General features: G+C 39.8%; 1 protein-coding gene across 1 annotated transcript in view; it reads left to right on the top strand.

The window, feature by feature from the left end:
* Positions 1–16,814, top strand: part of LOC123022737 (ATP-dependent translocase ABCB1-like) — a 38,227-nt gene extending 21,413 nt beyond the window's left edge. The window contains exons 12-25 of the mRNA XM_044428699.1: positions 361–522; positions 1,052–1,315; positions 2,920–3,066; positions 4,576–4,680; positions 5,645–5,722; positions 6,356–6,439; positions 7,377–7,580; positions 9,813–9,913; positions 11,018–11,158; positions 12,374–12,530; positions 14,244–14,441; positions 14,741–14,947; positions 15,705–15,851; positions 16,155–16,814. Coding sequence (XP_044284634.1) covers positions 361–522; positions 1,052–1,315; positions 2,920–3,066; positions 4,576–4,680; positions 5,645–5,722; positions 6,356–6,439; positions 7,377–7,580; positions 9,813–9,913; positions 11,018–11,158; positions 12,374–12,530; positions 14,244–14,441; positions 14,741–14,947; positions 15,705–15,851; positions 16,155–16,352 — 2,193 coding nt within the window. The 3' untranslated portion in view covers positions 16,353–16,814. The remainder of the gene's footprint in view (positions 1–360; positions 523–1,051; positions 1,316–2,919; positions 3,067–4,575; positions 4,681–5,644; positions 5,723–6,355; positions 6,440–7,376; positions 7,581–9,812; positions 9,914–11,017; positions 11,159–12,373; positions 12,531–14,243; positions 14,442–14,740; positions 14,948–15,704; positions 15,852–16,154) is intronic.
* Positions 16,815–17,060: the final 246 nt, after the last annotated feature.

Here is a 17,060-nt window from a genome sequence, read left to right as displayed (position 1 = left end):
ACAGACTTATAAAAACTTGAAGCAAAGGTAGATAAAAGGAGGTAAAAGATACCAAGCAGTTCTCCAGGTTTTCAAAATAGACCAGAATAAGCAGGGTCTTGAAGGACTAAGAAATTATGCTTGGGAATTAACTTCAAGTAAATTTACCTAGGAGTCAGCTGAGTAAGTCAGATGTGTGCATGTGTTTTTATTATAGCATTAAACAATAACATTTAAGTGCATCGAGCCACAATTCATCATTATGTTAATAGCCTTTCAATCATTTCAGAAGTCTCTAACTCAAACCTGAATTAACAAGGAGCATGTTCTTGTGTGTGCTGAATATGTATTCTGAAATGGTTGTCTTTTCCCTTTATTAAGGCCAGGGCTGGTCGTACCACCATTGTGATTGCTCACAGACTCTCCACAATCAAGACAGCAGATGTTATTGCAGGCTTTGAGAAGGGCATTCTTGTGGAGCAAGGGACACATGAAGAACTCATGGCACAGAAAGGTGTTTACTATGGCCTTGTAACGCAACAGGTAACGAGAGGCAACAAATCAGCCTGCCTGTAACAGTAACCCATCATTCAGCATGACAAGTATGAGCCCCAGGCAGCCTTATGATCCAGCAGCTCCATGGATGGTGCTACAGACCTCAGGCCTACAGACAAAAGAGTCACACACATTTGCACAGCTGAGGCCAGTGTGCCAGTCCGAAGAATGCGTGCTTTGCACAGAATCATACATGTCTTAGTTACTGCACTTTTTGAACTACTGTAATACACTTTATGTGGGGTTGCCTTCAAAAAGTGTTCAGAAACTTCAGCTGGTCCAGAATGCCATGGCCAGACTGTTGCTGCATCTGCCTATAGAGAGCACGTAGCTTCCCTGTTTCAACAGCTTCAATGCTAGTCAGTTTCTAGGCACAGTCAAAGACTTGGTTATGCCACAAGTAGCAAGCTATGCCAGAACTGTCCCACTGCAGATATAATCATCATGCATGGTAATGAAAGCTTTGAAGTCTATTGGTAATTTTCTCCTACATGAATTCTTTTGCTTTTATCATTAGTGTTATGGTAGAGATGATCATGAGGATAAAACAGAAGAGGAGGAGACAGATTCTGAGGATGATGATATTGACCATGTTGAGAATGATGACCTAAAGAATCTGGAGGAAAATTACTCAGAAAATCCTACTGGCAGCAAAGAAATGCTTAATGGGAGAAGCTTTCGAAGACAGTCCAACAGACGCAGTATCAGTAGGATTTCTACTAAAAGATACTCTGCAAAAAAGAAGAAAATGAAACAAAAGACAGTGAAAAGGGATAAAGTGGTTGGTTCTACATGAACTCTATCAAGTCTTGCAAGAATAGTGTGGTGTTTAGAGTAGCTCGTTATTATTCAGAATTTTTAAATACAATACTTGTGTTGCAAATTTTGCTACATCTGATCATTGCTCAGGTTCAGCCTTGATGAACTCCCAAATTCATATATTCTGTGTTTGTACCACTTCCTTGAGGCCAAAGTACTGGTTTACAATATTTCAGTGTTATACTCTGCTTCAGTACTTTGTAGGAAACAATTGCCAGGAAAGGAAAAACTCAAAAAGAAAGGATACATTTCTCTTTACACTTTGTCCAGAGCTCAGTCCTGCAGAGGAAATGTGAAATTAGATCCTGAAGATCTACTAGGTTGACCTGGAAGTTCCATCATTGCATTCAATTTAAGAGTACCATTGTTGTGTTCAACACAAACTCCTGCCTGATCAAGCTCTTAACAAAGCACTATTGCATGTCTAAAACATGTTTTGAAGCAAAAGCCATCTGATTTCCCATTACGCTACCAAGAATTCCTGGAGGACTTTAAAATAAGAATCTCTTAAAAATTAAGAAAGCAATAAATGCTAAAGAAAGCATGCATGCTCATTTAAAACATCCAGTACCTTGCAATACCTTTAAAAATAAAGGCAGATGGTTCATGTGAAATGTAAGAGAGGGACCAACCAGACAGGTGAGCCAGTATTTGATCTGCTGATATCCTTATCTGATAGACATGTTGAGTCTAATGTAACAGCAGCCGAAAAATAACAAGAGTCACTGCTGTTTCACTAGTTGCTTCAGCAGCAGGACAAGTAGCACAAATGAGACAAAGAACATTAGTTTAATTCAGTTATAATAAGCTGTGCAATAGTTTGCACATATACGTGCATATGTGGAATCAAAGTATTAGACTTGACACGCACTTTAGGGCAACTCTTCTAATGGAACTGAATTAACTGTGGTGTTTAAGCCACAATAGCTCTGAGCAACTTTATCGCCAAAGGCCATGCAGACTTGTCACTGCATTATTGTTAAAGTGCATTTATCTGGTTGTTTAGGTAAACAAACAAAATAAAATGAGGGTAACAAGTGGAAGTTCTTTCCCATACTACTGATTAATTGTCAGTACTCTCCATACATAGCATTTGAAAACGTTCTGCTCTTCCAGTGATATTTCTGCCTACGCACAAGCTTCAGAAAAGGTCATAGTGGAACTTTATAATATCCTGTTTTTTAAGATTCTACTGCAGAGCACTTTTCATTAAAACTATAAAAATATACACAGACACACACACTGAAAAGTCTAAGCAGAGCAGCATTTAGCTCAACAGAATGATTTGTGCATTCATGCTTTTCATCATGACTGATGCAGTTTGACTTTTCAATGGCTTATGTAGGTAGATCTTGATGTGATTTAGCCTTTTGTTCCATTCCTTCTTTGTTTTTGACTGAGCAATTACAGTTCTGAGGTCATGAAAATCAGTGGGAATATAAAGAAGTTTCCTTATTTAGCACCTGTGAGTTCATGTGAATTTCTTGGCAACATTTCCCCTGGTTTGTTGCCCAGAAATTTAGTGTTCTCACCCACTGGTGACAACTGGAACTTTGCCTCTTACAGGAAGAGAAACTCCCTGAGGTGCCTTTTTACAGAATTCTGTCTCTGAATAAGCCTGAATTCTGCTATATTGTGGTTGGAGTCATTGCTGCTGCCTTTGGAGGTACTGTCAGCCCTGCGTTTGCTGTTCTGTTCAGTAAAATCATTGGGGTAAGTTTAGGACTGTTGAGTATTCTGTATAAAATCTTTCTTTCCACTTGCCAACCAAGTTTTTTTTCTCTCCTCCTTAGAATCTTATTCTGCTCTCATTTTTGTAAATTGAGTGATTTCTTACAGTAGTTGGTGACAAATGGGCAAAATATAAAAGGTGGTCTTAATCCCTGCAGCCAAGACATCTCCCTGAAAGGCTGGGTAAACCAGCCACCCCAAAGCTAATGCCCGCCAGATATTTTGAGCTAACTTTCATCAGCCCCACTCAACAGGGTGAATGGTCAAGACTGCTGGATGTTACAGTCCAAAACATCTGGACGGTGCCATTTTGTGGAAGAATGATGAAATCTGCTGATGGACTCTTGCCAGCACTATCAAATTTGGCCAACTGTTGCAGGCCTGCCTGGCTTCTAGAGTGTTTCCAGAAAAGATTCCAAGTGCTGGCACTGAGCTTTGCAGTCCCAAGAGACTTGTGAATGGAATATTCTTCCACCATGTACCTGCCCAGCCATGGAGATATGTAACAGAGTCCTCTCAGTGGGTGCTGAAGTCTTCAAAAGGGAGGTGGGTGGTGGCTGGAGTGAGGACCTTCACACTGGTGATTCTCTGGTTGTGGAAGTATTGTAGACCGGAGAGGGAAGTGGCTATATTAGCATTGCTTAGGGACCAAGTCAAAGCCATTTTATTCACTGGGATCTTTCAATGTTTAAATGAAATGTGTGTTCTTAGCTTTTGCTAACTGCTCCAAGAGCCTTGGCTGTTGAGCAGTATAAAAATGAAATAAATAAATAAATAAATAAATAAATAGTAATTAAGATGTCTTCTTAATTTCTATTTTTAGCTGTTTTTATTTTACTTGGCTACTGGTGCCTTTCTGTTTGTTGTTGTTGTTTTAGTTGTATTAGTGTGTGGAGGGGGTATTTTGACATGTGTTTGTTTTATGCATTTTATTCAAACACGTGCCAAATGTGAGACTCTTTAGGGGTTTGTTGAGTCAAAATGGGGCATACCGATACTTTAAATAATTGTATTTTCAGATAACTTTCCTCCTAACCTGCAAGAATAGTTTTTTTCCATGCTCTCTGTTGTGCCCTTGCATTAAGTTGCACGTTGCATCCCAGACTTCTGAACAAAGTGTTTAGGAGTGGCCATGAGTTGCCCTTGCATTTCTGTAACACCACAGAATCATGTAAATTCTGAAGCACATGAAACGTGTGTTGGTATATTCACTTAGCTTCTACTTGATGCTGGAGACAGCTGGAAGAAATATGCAAAGTAGACATATGCAAGTCATTTAAGTAAAGGGTGGAGGGGACTGTTGCCCTCAATGTGATGGGCAAACATCTGGAGAATCAGATGACTCCAACAAGGGAAGCGAAAAGAAAGCAAAATCACAAATGACCTGCAGTAGCTTGTTAAAGTCTGAGGAATCAGCTGGACTAAATAAACATATTGTAAGCAAGAAACTGTTTTCCGTATTGGTGATTCACACTGTGCTTTGCCATGCAGGCTTTTGGAGAACAAGATGATATAAAGAAAAGCCAAAACACTACGAAGTTTTCCCTGTTGTTCCTTTTGCTGGGAACAGTCAGCTTAATAACACATATAATCCAGGTAAGGAATAGGATCATGCTTCCTTCAGCTGTGCCCTATCTTGCACTTTACAGATGTACAGGAGTACAGCACCCATCATCCCCAGTCAGCAAGGTGAGTGACTGTCGATAATGGCAGTCCAACACATCTGGAAGGCACCAGGTTCGAGAAAGCTAACTTACTTAATAAGGGCTTGTCATAAGGGAACTTTTGAAAGGGACATCTGCAGAAACCCTAATTATGTACGAACTATTGTTATGTGTGTGTTTCATTTCTGTAGCCAGCATTTGAAATTATTTCTGTGTAAAAAGGACATGATGAATCATGAAGACTGCAATGGTTATGACGACTGAACTGTTCCAGGCACTGTACAGCCCTGCCCTTAGAAGCGATGAGGTGTGGGGAGGCAAGCAGCCGTAATGGCCCAAGGACCAAATTCAATTTCAGACATACTCTCAGAGGGGCATTCCAGTAGTGAGTGGGAGTGAGGGCAAAAGGGGCAGGTTCAAAATATTTGAAGCTGTATACCAGCTCAAAATATACCAGCATTTTTTTAGCATAGTGCTCTTCCTGCACATAACTAAACCTCAAGAGAGGCATTTCAGACTTTTCAAATGGGAAAAGGCCACATTAAAGCTAGGAAACCACACACCATTGGCAGTCATTGTGAAGGGTGGGTCCAAAGAATCTGTGGCAATTTCAGAGCCCTACAGGAATGGGTTTAGTTCAAAAGGCTGAGTTTTCCCAACCCTGGTGCATGTTAGAATGATGTCTGTGATAGCTGCAGTATTCTAGTATAACCAAGAGGGAAATCTCAGTCTTCCAAACTCTTCCTTCACCTTACCTTAGCATATGGAATTGTGGCAGTGCATGGAACACCATTTATCTTTAACTCTCAATCCCTATCCACAGGATATTAGTCTTTAAAATGTCTCAGCATTTTCCTAGAATACCCAGTTAATATATTCGTCTTTATGCCTTGCAGGGATTCATGTTTGCAAAGTCTGGAGAAGCACTCACCATGCGACTGAGATCGCTTTCATTCAAAGCATTGCTTCAACAGGTAACAATGAAAGGCATTGTTGCTAAAGGCATTGTTGTTGCTGTCCTGAGTGGTGTGTTTTGGTGGAAAGGCAGGATATAAATCAAATAAATAAAAAGGTATACCAAAGCATACTTTAGGATGGGTTAGGCATTTGGTTTGTTTGATTCTGTTTGTCTCCAAGCACTGTGTGCCATACTAAAGAAATGCATGCAGCAGTACAAAGTATAGGGTCACGGTAAGTAGTGACTTTCAGAAGGAAGTGCATGGAAATGTTAAACAAAAAATTAGGCAAAACAAAGTTGGAACCTAGGATGCTGTCACACCAAGTCAGACCGGCCATCTAGGTTAACATTGTCTAGCATTCTGAAGATCAGGTTTTTAGGAGTAGCTCTGATGTGGTTGGAATTAAGACAACCTTGACTGGGCAAGCTCAGCAGGTTCATTGATAAATAAGCTGAATCAACCCCCCTCCTTTTTTCATTTTTTAAGATTAAATCCTCTCAATATTTATCACTAGAAAGTATCAGCATAGCCCAGGTGGTCAGTGTAGTGCACTTTGAATTACCAATATGGTGTAATAGCCAGCAATTCAGGTTATGATGGACCATTTGCAAATGCAATAATTTTGTGAACCATCTTCTTTGCTTTTAGGAAATTGGGTGGTTTGATGACCATAACAATGGCATTGGGGTCTTGTTAACCAGACTTGCAACAGATGCTTCCCAAGTCAAAGGGGTATGTCCCTACTTATTATTATCTTGCTTTATTAGAAGTAAAATTGTAGAACATACAACAAGAAGTTACTGCAGAAAGCAGCATGATTTTGAAACTACCCAATATTTTTATTATAATTCAGTCCATCAAAGAATCAGCTACTTGTAAGCTGAATAAGCTAAGCCTAGCTTGTTCACTATACAGTAACGCATGCCATATTGTAGTCAGGAGAGGGCTGGCAGAAGGATGAGTTGAAGAACTTAAATGCTCCATCACAGAAATGCCTATGAGAATTTTCCAAAACTAAGCCAAAGCGTAATCTTGCAAACTAACATCGTAGGTTTTCAGCATTGCTTGCTGATACCATGTTGGCATGGAACAGAATGCATTCATTCATCCCATGGTACGCTTGTGATTACTAGTTCTAGCTACCAAATATAAAACTGTGTAATATTGCTAATGAATAGGCCTACTAAATGGCTTTTCAAAAGTTTAGTAGCATGACTTGGCAACTGTACTGGTCAAGGTCAAAGGAAGAATACATGTCCATCACACCTTCTTAGTTAAACTTAGACTGTAAAGTCCCCACATCCCAAAGTATCTTGTTTAAACCATGATGCATTGCAGCATGTTCAGGCTACCATTTTGAGTATGGAAGTCACAACAGATATACATCTTGGCTTGTTATGCTCTGTGAACCAATGCATGGCTTATGAAAGGGTTAAATAATCTATGACATCTGGCACAAGCCACAAGCCACCATGACATAAGACGGTCACCATGGACTGCAGTGACCATGCAAAGAGTCTCGTATAGTTAAGCCTACATTCTTAGGTTATATAATCCTGTCAAAACCTGTTGTTTTGAAATGAACTGGCTACACTTTTTTTAAGAGATTCTTTATGTCAGAAAAATAAAAATTCCATATGGGTGTTTTGTTTTGTTTTATTTTTTGAAGGCTACTGGAAGTCGATTGGCCTTATTGACCACAACCATCGTTACACTTGTGACAGCTGTTGTCATTGCATTCATGCATGGCTGGCAATTAACATTGTTTATCCTGGCCTGTATTCCTTTCGTCGCTGTTACGGAGACTATTAGTGTTAAAACAAGAACTGGCAATGCAGCAAAGGATCAAAAAGCACTCGAAGAAGCTGGAAGAGTAAGTTCTCCATATGTAAAATGCATGGCTATGATTAGATCTGGGATAAGGAACCTATGGTCTTCCAGATGTTTTTGAACTCCAGCTTTCATTGGCATTAGGTCAATGATAAAAGCAGTCTGGGAAGTTGTCAGCTACTGACCATGGACTGAGCCCAGTGGTCAGACAGTGGGCACTACATTCAACATTATCCTTAATTTTAATTCATGTCTCCTTTAGAAAGTTGGTTTGCTTTGCTCACTACCATGCACATGTGCAGAATACAAGTACAGGACATTAAAACAAGCCAACAATAAAAACAGCAGATAAAAGGCCATATGGGTCCACACAGGGGTCACACATGCCTCGTTTACTGAAATGAAAGAACTGTTCTCCTAACCATTTTTGGATGCCCCACGTTTCCGCATCAGATCAGGCATTAGGCTTGGCTATCCTCCAAACATAGCAGAAGGGATATGGATGCTCACCATGAAGACAGTGTGTTCCTCCAAGGTGCTCAGGACTGGTGCTGTAAGAATTTGTCTGCACAACTGACTGTTCAGATGGAGACTTGAAAATCATCCTTCCTATTTGGAGGACTCCAGATCTAGCTCAGTTTTGGCAACTAGTAGCCACCACCCCACCAATCCAGTCTGGCCTTCTGAAGGATACACCTTCATTGTCTAATTCTAATACATTCTAATAAATAAGGTAAAGGTAAAGGTTCCCCCTTGACATTAAGTCCAGTCATGCCTGACTCTAGGGGGCGGTGCTCATCTCCGTTTCCTAGCTGAGGGAGCCAGCGTTTGTCCGCAGACAGTCTCCGTGGCCATGTGGCCGGCATGACTAAACACCGAAGTGCACGGAATGCTCTTACCTGCCCACCGAAGTGGTACCTTTTTATCTACTTGCATTTGCATGCTTTCGAACTGCAAGGTTGGCAGGAGCTGGGACAGAGCAACAGGAACTCACTCGGTTCTGCAGATTTGAACCGGCGACCTTTCGATCAACCAGCCCAGCTGTTTAAACCAATGCGCGACCTGCAGTCCCTATTCTAATAAATAAATAAATCTAATTGTCTCCTTCAGAGAATGCCTGAAGCACTTACTGATTCTGCATAGCCCATAAGTCATATGAAAAGCACAAGCCCATTTCACTGTAATGCTGCTAAGTGTTTGCTACTGCATTTTCTCAGCTCTAGGCAGAGAGAGTCTTTCAAAAGCAGGGAGAGGGCAGGTATGTGCGTGCAAGTGAGCAAAGGCATGGCAGAGTGAGGAAGGGGCTGCCTTATCTCACCCTCTGCCTTAGGGTCTCTCCCACCTGCTCAACAATAGCAGTGTTGGCTCAGTAGAGTGGAGACAAGGAAAGAGTTGCAGCAATATCCTGCAGGAAGAAGCTCTGTGTCATGGCTTCTTCTCCTCTCCTTAGCAGGAGAGCAGTGTGCATATTGGACAGGTAGAGAATTGGCTGTGGGAGGTGATACTGGAGTGGAAGAGCAGCTTGGAGGAAGAGCATTTTGAAGGTGGCACTTAGAAATGGAACTTGCCACCCTTTGCTGTCCTTTGGGAGAAGCTCAGCAGTAAATGCATCAACAAAATGCTATGAATAACACTTTAAACATGTGTTTTTCAGACTCATTCATTTAAAAATAGAGGACAGATAATTGTTAAGTGCCTTTGCTTTTCCTTCCCCCCACCATTTTTGTCTTGGTTGTATTTGTATTCACCCTGTTAAGGAGCTCAGAATGGCACATGTGATGCCTTCACACAAACATTTTATCCTCACCACAATATACCATGAATTAAGTTGGACTGAGAGAATGACTGGCCCAACATCACAATGTGAACTTCATGGCCGAGCAGGAATTTACACTCAACCCATTCAGCACCATCCCCCATCCCTCCCAAGTGCTTCCTGCTGAAAATGATGGGTAGGCAGATGCACCATGATCTGAGGCTGAAGTGAACTCAAAAAGCTCCTGAGATGCTGTTCTCCTAACACTTTGTAGAACTTTGGGTACCAGCTCCAATGGAGGCTGCTACATCGGGGCTTCAGTTGGTTGTCAGCACAAGCACAGAAGTTCTGATATTGTATCAGAGCCCTGACTGGGACCTTACATACCAACTCATGTGAAGTTATGCTTGGTTTGGTGTGTGTAGGACTGTGTTATTATATGTTTTTAGAAAGAACCTGGACTTGAGTAAAGGAGGTTTTTTTTAAAAGCCTCATATTTTCCTATTTTCTCAAATCAAGATTTCAGCAGAAGCTGTAGAAAATATAAGAACTGTGGTTGCGTTAACAAGCGAAGACAGGTTTTTCGAGAAATATAAGAAAAGTTTAGAAGTTCCATACAGGTAAATCTTTTATACAATTTATTCTACTTTCAGGACCTTTCTCCCACTAAATTACATTCTCTAACATACCTAGACATGTGCACATTCTAGTACACAATTTTTTTTTCAGCTTCTGAAATCTAATTGAAGAAAATTGTGTCACTTTTCCAGCTTTTTTATTTTTAGCATTTATAGCACGTTGAGGCATTAATGTTGCTTGCAATACCTACAAACTGTTGATATCATGAAAGCAGTAGTTTTGAGCTATGCAGTTACCAATGGACCGGGCAAAGTTATGCATGCATTGAGCTTTAGCGTGTCACTGCTAAAATGTCTTTCCAGCTGATTCCAGGGGCATAATTAAAATTTAACACATGCAGAGGTCGTTATTTTAACTAACTGTATTAATGATACAGCAGTTCTGAAATTCTGCTCAGAAAAATTCATTTTATTACATTTTAGAAATGCAGTTCTAATATTAATTTCTAGTTCTAAAATGGTGTACTCAAACTCTCATAATCTTTTTGTGTACTTCATTTATATCTAATCTGTGGACAATTTTACTGAATAAACTGCAGTCACTGAAAAGTAAGCCAAGCTGGTTTAACATGAGAGAAGTATCTTCTATGTGAAATGGACCAGCAGTGTGTTCCTGCCCAGTACCTGGTCCCATCCTGATCTTCTCCTTATCCATTTCATTTATGCATGGAATTCAATGGTAATATATCTGAATACTTGTGATCTTAACTCACCCAATCATGAGGGCAGGAATTACAAGTTATTTGGACTACGTAGTTTGGGTTGTATATATGTGCTTCTTCTAATGTATATTCATTGTATCAATGAACCATAACCCAAGATGCAACAGTTGTTCTGAAGAAAAGCCAGCGGGAAAGATTTCATTGTCCCAACAATGGCTGATAGTTTATGTGAAGCTAATGCAAAAGTTTTTTCCTAAAAGTTACTATATGTTGAGAAGTTTTAACCCAATATCTCTTGCATTGGCTTAAGAAGCGGTGAATTTTACTATGAAGTTATAAATTTGGGAGTTGAAATGCTGTCTGTTGTTCATTTTTGTTTCATAAAATATAAGGATTCCTTATCCTTGACTTTTTTTAATTTCAGGGATGCTCTGAAGAAAGCACCTCTTAATGGAATTTCATATGCCATAGCCCAAAGTTACAACTTTTTTATAAATGCTGCTGTCTTCAGATTTGGAGCATGGCTTCTTGCTCATTGTCTCATGAACTTTGAACAACTTTTTATGTAAGTATATTTCAGTCTGTAAATGCCTTTTCTATTCCAATGAATTCAAAACATGAACTAATTTTTAAAGCCGCATGACCAAATTTTCCACATAAATTTATGTGTATGCATAGTATTTGGAGTATTTGGAGCATAGTATTTATGTGTATGCATAGTTCAGGGATTGTTTGTCATTCACAGAGATGTAGGGCCAAAATAAATGATAAATCATTAAATTACTACTAACAATTATAGTTATACTGAATCTCCATGTTCACTGAATGCCAGTTACTGAGGAACAACAATGTGGGTTTCCCAGGTATACCTGGCAGGTCGCAGGATGCTAAACTAGATAGGCTGCTGGCCCGATCTTATATTCTTAATGGCTTAATGTCAATATCTGCTGATATTGCAGTCATTATCTGCTGATATCACACTGCAGTCATTGGACCATATCTACCCAAGCATATGGAAGCCTGAACTTTGCTAAAATAGGGTATACATAGTGTCACTGTGAGGAAAATATAAGGTCTACTGTTTTAGAGAAATACCTAAAGTTAGATGGATTTTTTGGGGGGTGGGGGGGGGGGGAGACTCATCCCTTTCTGTGGTTTGGTCAAGTTAAAAGATAATGTTCAGCTTCTATTTCTGGCCAACACAAGAGAATAGCTTTTTTCACATTACACAATGCATGAAAGAACAACTTTTCTCTGGTTGGTAGATCATTAGTGTAATTTGAACATTGAGAAAATAATATTTTGCTTAGCAACAGATGTGAAGCTTCACAGAACAAACTTGTACATAGTTACTCGGAAGTAAAACGCTTCAAATTTAGTGTGACCTACTCTCAGATGTCCAGGACTACAACCTAAAATTTGTATTCCTGACATATAAATCAAGGCTCACTTGGGAAGTATGAAGTCATTTTTCTACAAATCATTGCTTGTCACAATTCACAGGGCAGACTGTTGCTTCTCCTCAGGTTTCTCTTAGGTACAGATAAATGGGAAATTATAAACTGTTATTTAATGTTCAGTTTATGTTCAGGTATGATGTGAGAAATTACAGTGCATAATAATAACATAGGCCTGTTAAAGGGGGGTTGCTATGTAAAAAACTCTGTTCACAATATTCAGTGTAACTCAACTGCAGAAAGATTTGTTATCTTAGATTCTCTAACAGAGTATATTTTGTGTTCTAATATAGAAATGTGAAACCTGCATTTTGTCTTTCCAGAGTCTTCACCATACTGATTTTTGCTGCTATGACTGTTGGTCATTCTAACTCTCTTGCACCTGATTTTGGCAAAGCAAAAGTTTCTGCCCAAAGAATTTTTCAGCTTTTGGATCGGAAGCCACCAATTGATAGCTGTAGTGAAGAAGGTGAAAAATTGGTAAGGTCCTACAGTTTATTATGATAGTCCCATTAGACAGACTCATATTTTTCTCAAAGGAATAGTATAAGCAATTAGCAGTACTATTGTTTGCTTTCATCTCTGTAAATTTGATCAGAAAAGTTTTTGTCAGCAACCTGGTTAATTGTCCATTCCTTAACAGGAGGAGAAGAATCACAGCTATCCTTATAGAAATGTAGTCTTTTTTTTTTTTTATCAGAGCTGTGTGTTTTCTATGAAAGAAAAAATCCAAATGTTGTGATTTTGTGATTGAATGAAGTTTTTCATTAATTCCTAGAATGAATCAAAAGCAAAGCAACAAGAATATAGGGCAAGGTACAACCAAGGCTAAATACCTATAAAAGTGGACCTCAAAACACTCTCACCAAAAGAATCATTCATAGGAAACCTGTGACCCCCTAGTTGTTAGACTGCAACTACTATTATCCCAACTAAGTGGCCATACTGGCCGGGGCTGGTGGGAGCTGGAGTGCACAGTTCACAATGCTTGTACAGAGGAATAAGTCCTACCCAACCCTGTGGAACTTACTTCTGAGTTAACATGCACTAGATTGCTCCATAACTCCCTTTGCTTTCAGTAGAAGATACAACCTTTCTATGAGCCCTGAAAGTGCTTCCCTTGGATGGATTGTCTCCAGAATTTTTTACAAAAATTATATGTTTGCTGTTCAACATTCCATTAAACATAATAAGAATAGCTGGGAATCACAGCAGATCAAGAAAGCAAATGAGGTTTATGCTGCCCTAGCAGGATAGCCACTAAACAAAATGGAAGTGTATAATTTCACATTTTCTCTTATCTATAGGGCATTTAAACCAAGAGAAAAAATTTGAGGTATCTCTTTACTTTGTATATGTCTGGTGCCAATTGCAGGAAACATCACTGAATATTCTTACAGAAGGACTAACTAATAGGATATGTCTACATCCTGTAGTATCATAAGGGTTTAGTGTCTAAATCAGGAATAGGGATGATGTTGAATACAGGCTCTGCCTTCAGTTAATGGAAGGCTCTTCTCAAGAATGTTACTGCACAGTTTTTTTCAAGGATCCCCTCCCCCCTCCCCCCTACATTACACCTCACCTCACCTCTTTCAGCAGGGCTCCCCAAGCCTCTGCATAGCATTTGTAGCAGATTGGAAAGATTCCTGTGGTGCCAGCTGAATTGCACCCACTTACATCTGATTCCAACCCATACTGCTTTATTTAATGATATCAGCTAAATTACTAATTCCTAAGAACTGTCTTCATTAAGAAGCACCTTTAATATGATTTGCAAAAACATCTCCACTTAAATTGTCAAACTAATTCTCACTCGCTCTCGCTCTCTCTCTCACTCCCACACACACACACACAAGTCCTTCCATATCCCAGTACCCTCCAAGTGCTTTGGAGTGCACCTCACTGCTACCAATGAAGCATGTCCAATAATTAAGGATAACTGGAAATAAAATGTAAAACAACTTGAGGGCATCTGGCTGTGAAAACCTACCTTGGATTACTGAAATCTTTTCATTTAGCTTTATAAATGCAGTATTTTCTTTTCCAGAATTATTTTTATGTAATACAGTATAATGAAATTATATAAATGAGTGGTTATAATCTAGTTATAAGAATATAATGAAAAATGTATGAAATCCTAATAGTACATTTCTGTGCTCTTTTTTCTTCCACCTTCCCCAACACCTCTAGGAGAAATTTGAAGGCAACATTGAATTCAAGGATGTTCACTTTGGATATCCAGCCAGAGCAGAAGTTCAAGTTTTGCAAGGGCTCAGTGTACAGGTTACCAAAGGGCAGACTCTGGCACTGGTGGGGAGCAGCGGCTGTGGCAAAAGCACCTCCATCCAGCTTCTGGAGCGGTTCTATGACCCGCGATCAGGACAAGTGGTGAGTCGGTGGTGACTCCTTCTGCATCTACGCTGGGAGTAAGCACTCCATCAGAAATGCTCCTTTGGCAATTGATTCCCAGTGCTGGCTCTAGTGAGTAGGAGTACTTTTTGATGTGAGTCACATATTTATTCCAAGTGGAATGGAGGCAGAGGAAACAGGGCAGTGATCCACATGAGCAAATGCCCAGGATGAGGGTTTTATGGGAAGGCTCTTTTGTTCCCAGTGCCATCCCTGTAATGTGTAGGATCTTTGCTTCAGGCATCTTTGTAGTTCCCTCCTTGCCTTTCTGCTTGCAGTTAGCAGATGGAGTTGACACCAAGTGTCTACACATCCAGTGGTTCAGATCCAGGCTGGGCCTTGTGCAACAGGAACCTGTTCTGTTTGACTGCAGCATTGCAGAGAATATCCAGTATGGAGACAACAGCAGGGCAGTCAGCCAGGAAGAAGTGGAAGCAGCCGCTAAAGCAGCAAATATTCACCACTTTATAGTCAATCTCCCAGAGGTAAAGAAAGACATCCTTACATTGTACTCCACTTTCTGTGGAACATCTCCAGTGAATGGCTAAATGAAAAGGGCACACTGTTTCATTTCTCAGTACTATATTTTTTCTTTTCCTTAAAAAACCCAGAGCACAAAATATGACAAAATTTTATTCTACTAAAATCCCACTTGTGACCTGGAGCCCCCTAGGAAGATTTGCATGGAAACCAGTGAGTTTACTTCCAAGCTTACTTGGAAATCCATGATGTATCTTGGCAGAACTTAATTACATTTGAATTGCTTCAGGCATTTATCTCAGAGTGCACAGTCGAACTCTGAGTAAGGATGCACAAAACCTGGCTGTACATCTTGTTGATTTCAACAGGACAACCGCAGGACTAACTTTCTCCAGACTAAGCTTCTGGTCAGTAAGAGTTTCATTTTTAGCAAAACTGTGGTACTGTTTTCTTTTACCAAACATCTAGAATAAACAGTGAGTTCATACTGACTGAAACCAGTACTGATTATTCAAAACTGTGACACATTTCAATTAATTTAAATGAAGGTATTTTTAAAAAAAACATATATGCACATTCTCCCTATGTATATGATGCTTCAGCTATCTATATTTTGAGGCTCTGGCTCTGTGGTACAGAAAAACACATAGTTTCCTTTATGGTTGTACATTTGTGAAAACAATGTAGCACTTTGCATTGGAAGTACAAACAAAGGAATTTTTTGCAACACTTGCACATCTTGTCTTTTCTATAAAACTACAGAAATACAATACTCGTGTAGGGGATAAAGGAGCCCAACTTTCGGGAGGACAGAAACAAAGAATAGCCATAGCTCGTGCCCTTGTCCGAAAACCAGCAGTTCTGCTTCTAGATGAAGCCACGTCAGCTCTTGACACAGAAAGTGAAAAGGTTAGTACATCCTTGCCTTGATCCCTAAAGGATAGCCAGTGTAGCATAGTGGTTAGAGTGTTGGACTGGGGTGTGGGAAATCTGGGTTCAAGTCCCCAGTCATCCACAAAGCAAAGCCTAACTGCTTTTTGTAGTGGATGAATTTGAGAGGAAGATTGTGTGAGCCTTCTTGAAGGAAAAAGGGCAGGATGTAAATATAATAACTACAATAAGAAATAGTTGAGTTGTTTTTAATTATCTATGGAGAGAAAATGCTCTATTGATGCAATCATGGTAAGACTGTTTTTTTGCCTTCGGTTGCAGGTTGTCCAACAAGCCTTGGATGAAGCTAGAAAAGGTCGAACCTGCATTGTTATTGCTCACAGATTGTCAACTATCCAGAATTCAGACATCATAGCAGTAATCGAGAATGGCACAGTGATAGAACAGGGAACCCACAGCCAGCTGCTGGCATTGAAGGGGTTCTATTATGCCTTTGTCAATGCACAAATATCCCATTAGACCACAAGTTCCCTCTTATGCGTAGAACCAGAAAGAGGATGTAGGAAAATGAAGGGCCAAGGGACTAAGTACTGAAAAGTATTCTGCATGTCAAAGGAGGTTTTGGGCTTCTGTCCATCAAAAAGCAGTCCTCCCCCGCTACAGTGTCTGTGCAACATGGCAAATAGCTTTCGAAACTGAAAGGACGATGTTATAGGGGTAGGGAAGACTGGATTTCCTGTTGAAAGGAGAGAAAGTAAAGAACACCATTAGATATGGCCAAGTCCAACATCTAAAGTGACTTGCAGGATCCCTGTCATTATTAAGGGAGTTTGTAATGTGGTGTTGCTGAAGGGTTTTCATTGGTTCGATGTTCTTTATTGCTTTAATTTTGGTCTTTTTAATTGTGTTTTTAATGTATTTGTTTTTCTGTTATGTTTTAATTAAGATTTTTAAAATCTGGATTTTATTGTTAGCTGCCTTGAACACTTTCCTTCCCTTGATCAGGGTATCAATTAAATGTTGATTTTAACTTTTATAACAGTATTACAAATATTTGAATGGCAAAAGATCAAGAAGAAAATGTATTGGTGAGCTTGGGACATATCTGAAGGCCAACCTCCCCCACTCCCCATAATCTGGACCACTGCATAGAAAACGGTAAGAAATTTAACTTGAAGAATTCAGCCTGCAGGATGCCAGATGTAGAAGGCAGAAGCATACCTGGTG

Source organism: Varanus komodoensis, unplaced genomic scaffold, assembly GCF_004798865.1.
Source record: "Varanus komodoensis strain SLA01 unplaced genomic scaffold, ASM479886v1 scaffold2, whole genome shotgun sequence".
In the NCBI taxonomy this organism is placed as follows: Eukaryota; Metazoa; Chordata; class Lepidosauria; order Squamata; family Varanidae; genus Varanus; species Varanus komodoensis.
This window is presented reverse-complemented; position numbering and strand designations above follow the sequence as displayed.